The 9,120-nt window shown below is 35.0% G+C and overlaps 1 protein-coding gene across 3 annotated transcripts in view; it reads right to left on the bottom strand.

Annotated features, from left to right (window-relative positions):
* Positions 1–555: 555 nt before the first annotated feature.
* Positions 556–9,120, bottom strand: part of LOC311297699 (protein NLRC3-like) — a 61,771-nt gene continuing 53,206 nt past the window's right edge. For 2 of the 3 annotated variants that reach the window (XM_084420106.1, XM_084420107.1), the window contains 3 exons: positions 6,716–6,889; positions 1,552–1,725; positions 556–1,126 (listed from right to left, as the gene is read on the bottom strand). In XM_084420106.1, coding sequence (XP_084276232.1) covers positions 1,111–1,126; positions 1,552–1,725; positions 6,716–6,889 — 364 coding nt within the window. In that variant the 3' untranslated portion in view covers positions 556–1,110. The remainder of the gene's footprint in view (positions 1,127–1,551; positions 1,726–6,715; positions 6,890–9,120) is intronic. The other variant, XM_084420109.1, reaches the window with a different exon arrangement.

Genomic DNA, 9,120 nt, shown 5'->3' with positions numbered 1-9,120 from the left:
ACAGCGTCTTCTCGACATGATACTGTCCAGTATCCACAGGAATCAGCTGCTGGTTTGAGGTTCAAGTTTTCCCTGGTGTCTGTGTGTGCAATAAGTGGGCGGGCAAGATGCTAATGATTTGTCTTGACGTCACGATGAAACGGCTTATGATTCATTTTAAAAATGATTAATTTCATTGACTCAGAGTCGACTCTTACTTTTGAAAGACAATAACTTTATATACGGTGCTCTTTCAGATTTAAAACTTTGCAGGATGTTTTCATTCACTTAGAGCTGTGTTACACACTACATGAAAGGCAATTTTCAAAAATCCATAATGGGGGCACTTTAAGTTTTAGTGCCATGCGTTGATCAATACGCCATTTCATGTTGCATTTTTATTGGCTAGTCAGTAGATGTAGGTCGTAGCAGCAACACACTGTGAGATGATCATGACACTGTCAGTAAACTATCACAGGCTATCTATGATCGTGAGACCGTGACAATGGCATCTGTGAACCGCTCTCACTGTGCGACGTTTAGGAGCCACGACCACAGAAATCACCACGATTGTTTCACAATGCGCATCTTTAGTCTGGAACGGCCCAAAATCATACATATATTTTTGTAGGAGACTTTGAGCTTTGTAAGTTTGCAGATCTTATACATGCACAAACAGCTACATAACACACTAAAGAAAAAGAAAACATGAAAACGCATCATATGACCCCTTTAATACATTACTACAAATGTAATATAACTATTATTAAAATCATGTATACATGATACTCATAATTATGCAAAATGAATCTTTCATTAGTCTTTGTCTCCCTCTGCTGGTACAACACAAACACATTATGGATCTATCTTTTCTGTAACAAAACGTTAATAAAACTGTTAATCGGCTGTGATTAAAAGAGAAAAAGAGAAACTGTAATTTGCTGTGAAATAAAAAGTGTTTCACTTCTGCCTCATCAGGTCTGTTAGAGGATCTTTGAAATCTAAATGAATTCTTAATTTATAACAGTGAAGTCACTGTATCTTCAGTCTTTGGTGATTCTGTTGACTGTGAGTCTCTGTAGTGGATCCTTATTCACCATCAGATGATCATCAGAAGATCAGACTGTCATCTTAATCATAGCCAGTCCTAAAGTACAACACACAAACAGTCACATATGCAGTATGAGATATTACGTCTGTCACATCTTTTCATAAGAAAACTTTTAAGTTTGCTTTTATGCAGCATTGTGTCTTTACACAGAACTTTGAGCAGACTCGGCTGTGTAAAGATGCCTATAGACAGTTAAAGGGGAAACGCTGAAAGTAACATTAATATTATTTTAACAATCAGTCAAAATAGTATGAGCAGAATTAAACACTTATTAAACATAGTTTAAAGTTCAGAGACCTACAGAAACTGAAGCTGAATTTAAGACTCATTATCTGATGATCTCAGACAAAATATTCACACACACAGTGTTACTGAACCTTAACTTTAACTTTTATTTCTAGCAACTGAAAAAACAGCCATTTGAACTTTAAAATATTAAGAAAATCGTTAAATATTCTTACCCTAGTGTCTCCAGTTTATAATGTGGATCATCCTTCAGATCCTTCAGCAGCTTCACTCCTGAGTCTCCTAGATTATTATCAGGCAGATCCAGTATTCTCAGGTGTGAGGGGTTTGATCTCAGAGCTGAAGCCAGAGCAGCACAACCTTCATCTGTCACACCACAATCCTCCAACCTGTAGAGAACAATGACACACATTAAGCCTATATCCAAAGATAAACATGAACACTTGAAAAAATAAATATCATAATACTGTCCATATGAAATATATACAAATACTCATTACTTCAAGTCGTTAAAAAACATCAGTTAGGATTAGGGGATTCATCATTATGAGATCATTATTTGGGATCATATATGGGATCATTATTTCTATAGAAAGTCCTCATAAAACATGGAAACAAAGTTTGTGTGTGCGTGTGTGTGCTTAATGTATTTTTAAACATTTTAAGGAGTGTGTGTGTGTGTGTGTGTGTTAGGGCTGGGTGAACATAACTGATTGACCTAACTATGGTGATTTTTTGTTTACGATTTTAAAATAGACTTTTTTTTCAGAAACGATATTGATTCAAATGAAATTGCTTTATTTTTGTCCTTGATTATAGACTTATGCTCCAACAAATGTGCCGTTATCTATGAGTGTCGTAATATCCCTTTCAATTGGACGCGTGGAAGCGATGTGAGACTGAATCAGTGTTGCCAGATGTACGATAATTATCGTATTTGTACGATTATTTTTTTATTTATTTGATTGGGACAGTACATTTTAATGAACAAACATGGAATTGTAGCCAAAGGCTAATTTCCATCCGTAGTCCCACGGGCTAGGATCAGACAGGTCACAAAACATTGCAGAATAAAATTTACATCATCGTTTATCAATAAATTATCAAAAGTCCTATATACAACATTCACATCAGACCTAAAAATTCATTCAGCTTCACAAACACTCATCCATGTTCACTTATCTTAATATACACATTACAGAATAAAGAAATTTAGAATAAGATACAACATACCCACTAATGTGTGCCACTTTGGTTTGCCCATAGCCATTTTTTCAACTGGGCTTTAAACGAGCTTAATGTAGGGCATTCTCTCAGTGTTAGAGGAAGACTATTCCACAGTTTCCCACCTCGGACAGACAGGACCGTCTGACCGTAGGTGGTGCTCCTGTGGGGTATTATCAAGTCTCCTCTGGTGGAGGCTCGGTGGTTCCTCCGCCAATTTTCTTTAGATTTGATAAAGTCCTTCAGTGGTGGAGGAGTGAGGGAGTGTAGAACCTTATAAATCAGACAAGCCATTTTCAAATTGATCATATTTTGAAAATCCAATAGTCCATGTTTATTGGATTTTGACTGTACGATCAATCATTTTTATTAATAAATAAAAAAATCCCATAATGTATCTTGACAATAATATGCATTTATTCCAGGAAATACCATATTTCTAAATATGAATGTTATTTTCGATCTCTCACATGACAGTCAAAGTAGGCGTTTCTTCACAAACAAAGAAACCTCTTCCCGCTTCAGATCAGAAGATCCGATTCGCTGTTGTCCCAAAAAGGGGACGTGGGACACTGATAAAAGTCCCAAACTTTCAGTTTGCTCTCTCTCTCAACTCTTGCTCTCTCGCTCTGACCTTCCTCTCCTCCACGCGCAGCGCTTCTCCTCCCAACGGAACCAGCGGGACAGGCCTTGGTCTCTCCCTCTCTCTCTGGGACGCGTCATGTAGAAGCTGCCGTTCTTTTGCAACTAAGTTCCTCCTAGCCTTTCCCCTCCACAAGGGAAATGATCTGAACTTTCTCGGTAACGTTAAATTCAAGTAAGCCTTTACTTCGTCTTGCGAAACGACACTGGAAGACGAAGCTAGACGCAAACCAGCCGGACACGCGCGCCCCCCCCTTGTCAGCACCACACTGAAAGAGCACAGAATCTTGCAAGTATCTCTCTCTAAAAAGCTGATTTCAGGTGTCTAGCTCTTAGGTCTGTGAATTTAAGTTACCCTCTATCTCTTCTTTCTTTCTTTCTTTCATTCCGATCACGTCATGTTCCTGTTTGTTTAAATGTTTGTTTGTTTTTATTGTTTGCATTTTTACGTACGTTTATATTTGTAGCTCATATAATCTCTAGTTTTACATTTATTAAAATCCATGTATACTTTTAACTGTCTCTGTGTTTGAAAACCCACCTTATAAGTCAATGAAATCAAAGATCTAAGCTACAAGCTCGATATTATAGACTACCTTGAGTAGTTTTTAATTCATAAACTCAGAAAGTTTGATATTCGTGGCCAGAAGATAAAACTTTCTTGGAGTTGGTAAATACGGTAAATTGATAAAGTAAATGTATATGCGATTTATGAATTATGACCATGAGTTATGATTATTAATATTTCCAAAATTCCCTATATCCTTGAGCTAACTCGCATTTACCCAGAGTCGTTTACGTTACACGTCCCAGCCCTAGTGTGTGTGTGAGCTTAAAATATTTGTAAGCATTTTTAGGAACTATTAATATTAATGTAATTAATGTCGAATAAAGGCTGTGTTAAAAGCACTTAATGACATTTTCTAATTTTCTGTGACTTAATCTAAAGTGAGAACTATTTATGGTTAATACGTTGTAAACAAAGCATTATCTAACTCTTTACATAAGAGCCAATTAACCCCCTGGGGTCGGCGATCACGCCAGCTTGTTTTCGATTTTGATCTTACATATAAGTGTTATACATCATTCAATCCTGTTAAGTGTCTATTTTTTTGTGTATACTCACAATAAAAACAAAGTGTTGTGCTTTTTGCCAAATAAAGAAAAATAAACATGATGCGAGTTCTGCCTTCTCTCTGTCAGTGAAGTCCATTCTGAAACGCGAAAATGAACTAACTCAGCGAATACTCAGTCAAGCAGGCATACAGACACACAGGCATACATTTTGAATTCTCTTCTTTTAAATGAAGTAATTTAAAAAACAAATATTCTCAGTTTATGTAATCTGTATGAAAAGAGAGAGATGTCAGTCATTCTCATTTCAGCTCATTATCTGCTAATGTGAACATGCCTACGGAGAGCGCGCACTATTCAAACGCAAATGATCTGAGGCAATCCATGCAAACCTGTGAACGCCCACATCAGCTTGATAAAACACATCAAGTTTAATCAGACTCGTACTTTAGGTCATCTAGCGACGCTGTGAGGAATAATACTATGGTAATAATAATCCTGGAAAATTTACCTTAGAAGTGCTGGTTTAGTTTTGTTTTGAGGAGCAACAGATCCAGCTGAGGATTGTGAACAGTAAGTTCTTTATTCTTAAGTGCTTTGTTCTTATCGAGATATGGAATAGTGTCTGTAAACCGCAAAAAAACTGTTTAAATATGTATCACGTTTCTGTGTGTGAATGAATGAACTGCATAGATGCGCGCTGTTGTTTACTACAGAACAGCTTGTATCTGTGCCCTTTAGCTTTTACCAAACTTTGCTATAGGCTACTGAGAGGAGTAAAAATTGACTGAAATACGTTGAAATAAAATGTCTTTGTATAAGCAACGTATTGTACTGCAAATTAACATTTATATGCTAACATATAAAAACTATATGTTACAGATGAATTACTATAAAAAAGACTACTGTCACATCAAATAAGTTTTTATTCGCCAATTTCTACTCATATGTTAAATATATAGTATGTGATGTTTTGTCAAAAATAAAATAGGTATATTAATTATCAACTAAGATGTTATTATGGTATTTGTTCCAATATTCAAACTAATATGAATCATTACCTTTGAAATACGTAAGATAAAATGTATACTTTTTTACAAAGATTACATTTGAAATAGTGTTAAAATTGTAATTGTTGTTGATTTACATGTGAAAACTTTTTAATAAAATAGCAAAAAATATATTTACATGGTAGATGTAAATAACATCTTAATAGTTCAATATAAGCCTTCTCATTAAATTATTTATTATTGTTTTCTATTAGTGACACATTTGGGGAGAGGATATATTCCAAAACTTTCTGGAAATACAGTATGAGAATTAACTGCATAGTTAATAGAAATGTTTACCTTGGATATTATACAACTTGCATGCATTCAAAATAAGTCCTCACATTCTTTCTTGTGGTTCTCTTAGTGGCATACCTGACTGAAAGGTTAATTATGCAGCTCATTATGCGGGTCATTATGCGGGTCATTGTCTTCTCAGGTGTGAATCACAGCATTATTCAAAATCATTCACACCCCCACGCATATTGCCTTTACAAACAAAACGTGTCTTACAAAATTGAAATCAAAGTATTGTTTTATGTGAATGATTAGGCAGGATAATTTTCAGATCATTTTGAAGCAAAAACTCTAGGTGACAATATCCGTTAGTCAAAAGTCTTGTGGACACATTTAGTATGTGTTTTGTGGCCTTATTTCAGAAACTTTCGTTTTTAGTTTTTTCAATAACCATAAAAGCATAAACATTATTCTCTCGAAAATACAAACATGTACATTCATGTTGTTTACATATTATGGTAGCCCTGTTTGTGCTGAATAGAGTGTAATTACACCTTTGCCATTAATATGTTTATAAGCAACTGAAAAAAGCACAAATGTCAGGGCATGTCAGGGCATCTCAAGGACCCCAAAAACACCTAAGACCCCAGAGAGTTAAACAATAAATAATTTGTGAATTACAAGTGATGGTGAACGAGGAACTCAGTATTTATGTATAGTCTCTTAATACATTAGCTACAGCTTATATATTATTATATACTATTTCAAACTGGCCGCATGTAATTGTTCCTTTTGTATGCACTGGTGTGATTCTTCTTTTAAAAATAACACAAAACAAACAAAGTAAAGATGAATGGTGATATATTGTTATTGTGTGTTATTTTGGCCATGATAATCATGTAGTGATAAATCTGATATGGTGATAGCCCTGGTTCAGGTGAAACACACACCACTTCCCTCTTTTCAGCTGCACACACACATTTTGAGGAAATGCTCAGGCTTTTGCAAGGGTCTGTTTGCACAAGCATTACAAGGCAAGTTGATTTACACCAAACATTTGTGCTTTAAAAAACCTCTTCACTGTATCCTGCATCTGTTGTCTGGTTTGTAGTTTGTCCGGATTATTTAACTGTTATGGTAGAGATGATCTTACCCCAGTTCCTCCAGCTTACAGTGAGGATTCTCCAGTCCAGCAGAGAGCAGCTTCACTCCTGAGTCTCCGAGTTTATTCAGAGACAGATCCAGTTCTCTCAGGTGTGAGGGGTTTGATCTCAGAGCTGAAGCCAGAGCAGCACAACCTTCATCTGTGACACCACAATCCCTCAACCTGTAGAGAACAATGACACACATTAAGCCTATATCCAAAGATAAACATAACACTTAAAATAAATAACAATGCTGTCAATATGAAATATATACAAATACTCAGTTCAGGTTAAGGGATTGAATATACAGTTTGTACAATATAAAAATAATTTCTATGGAAAATCCCCATAAAACATGGAAACCCAACGTGTGTGTGTGTGTGTGTCTGTGTATGTGCTTAATGTATTTGTAAACATTTTAAGGAACTTGTGTGTGTGTTAGGACTATGAGTGTCGTAATATCCATTTCAAGTGGACACGTGGAAGCGACGTGAGACTGAATGCACTAAAAAGCCCTGGCATTACTCATATGCTGAGAGAGAGATAAGATAGTAGAGCTGCACGATTAATCTTTAAAATAATGTGATCTCCATTCAAACACCCACACGATCTTCAAATTCATCTGTCTATTAAACCTTTGACAAAATCATATCGCAACATTTTAAATCTGTGTTGGCGCTGCCGATGACCCAGAGAGAGTTGTCATGAAACAGCTTCACAAAAGGTCTTTTAAACCTCATAATAGTATAATTATTTCTGTGATACAATAGTTCAAATGATCATAGAAGTACTGGGATAAAAGTTTAAAGTTCAAATATAAATCACTGATGTCTACGGTAGCGATCAAAATATAGTAAATCAGCTTTTGATAGAAACAATCGCAAATCGCAATAAAAAATAAACTATCGTGATATCGAATCAGGAGATAGGTGCATCGTCCCAGCCCTAGTGTGTGTGTCTGTACATGTGTGAGCTTAATGTATTTGTAAACATTTTGAGCAAATTGCTTAAAGTTATTGAAACTTTAGAGTGATTAAGAAGCACGGATAAATGAACAATAAGGAACGGGACGTGCTTGATTTAAAAGCACATTAGAACTCAAATCTGCACTCACACAATGGCTTATTGTGCTGTCTGTCAGTGTGTCCCGTTTTGTGGCGTTTGAATGGTTAAGTATACACAAAATTACGTAAAAAACACCCATATTGCTTCATGTGTCCACGCAAATTTTTTGAATGACTTTTCACAACAGTTTGGAAATTATGAAATCGAGTCACATGACAATGGTAAGTGCTTACAATCTTGTATATCGAGAAATTAAGTATTTCTTATGGCCAGTTAGATTGGTATCTGTTGTACTTCATGGATTTATGTATTAAGGCTGAGTTGTTTTTATCTGCACCATCATATTAGACAACTGCTGGTGCAGATCTGTCTCTTCTGCTGCATTTATTTGATTAAAAATAAAACATAACAGTAATATTGTGAAATATTATTGCAATGTAAAACAGCTCTTTTCTAGGTGAATATATAGTAAAGTATAACTTTCTATTCATCAAAGAATCCTGAAAAAAATTTGTACACAACTGTTTTCAACATTGATAATAATGAATGTTAATGGATAGGCATCAAATCATTATATTAGATGATAATGATAATGATTTCTGAAGGATTATGTGACACTGAAGACTGGAGTAATGATGCTGAAATTCAGCTTTGATGACAGGAATAAATTACAATTTAAAATATATTAAAATAGAAAAGTTACTTTAAATTGTCATAATATGTAATAAAATTATTTTATGTTTTATTATTTTATTTTATGTATTTTTAATCAAATAAATGCACCATTGGTGAGAAGAGACTTTTTTTAAAAACCTTAAAAATCTTACTGATCCAAAACTTTTGAACGGCAGTGTGTGTGTTGTGATTTGGTTGCGGACAGCACTGAGCACATCGATTGACGAACCAAACGCAGGTTTATTGAGAGCACAATCCAAAGTCATAGTCCATTATAACAGGCAGAAGGTCAGAGCTCAGAAAATCAGTCCAAACAAACAAATCTAGTAAGTAGTTATGTAGCTGTAAGTAAGTCGTAGCTATATAAGTAGCCATAGCAGCTCCAGAGCAGGTTCTGTTCCAGGGTTAATTTACTTCGAGGTGTTCAGCGCATACGTCCCTATTGATTAGGCTCCAGTGGGCTTGAGAGTTATATCTATATAAAGCGCTGTTAAAATAAGGTTATGTTCATTTTATTATAATATATACAGTAGGTAATTCTCAGAGCCATGTTAACTTTGTAAGAACAGACTGTATTTAGTTTAATCAATCTTTCTTTTTATTATATAATTAGCATCAAACTATACATTTTTTATTCACATTGATTAAAGATTATTAACCAAAAAGATTTTTA

Source organism: Rutilus rutilus (genome assembly GCF_951802725.1).
Source record: "Rutilus rutilus genome assembly, chromosome: 9".
NCBI lineage: Eukaryota > Metazoa > Chordata > Actinopteri > Cypriniformes > Leuciscidae > Rutilus > Rutilus rutilus.
This window is presented reverse-complemented; position numbering and strand designations above follow the sequence as displayed.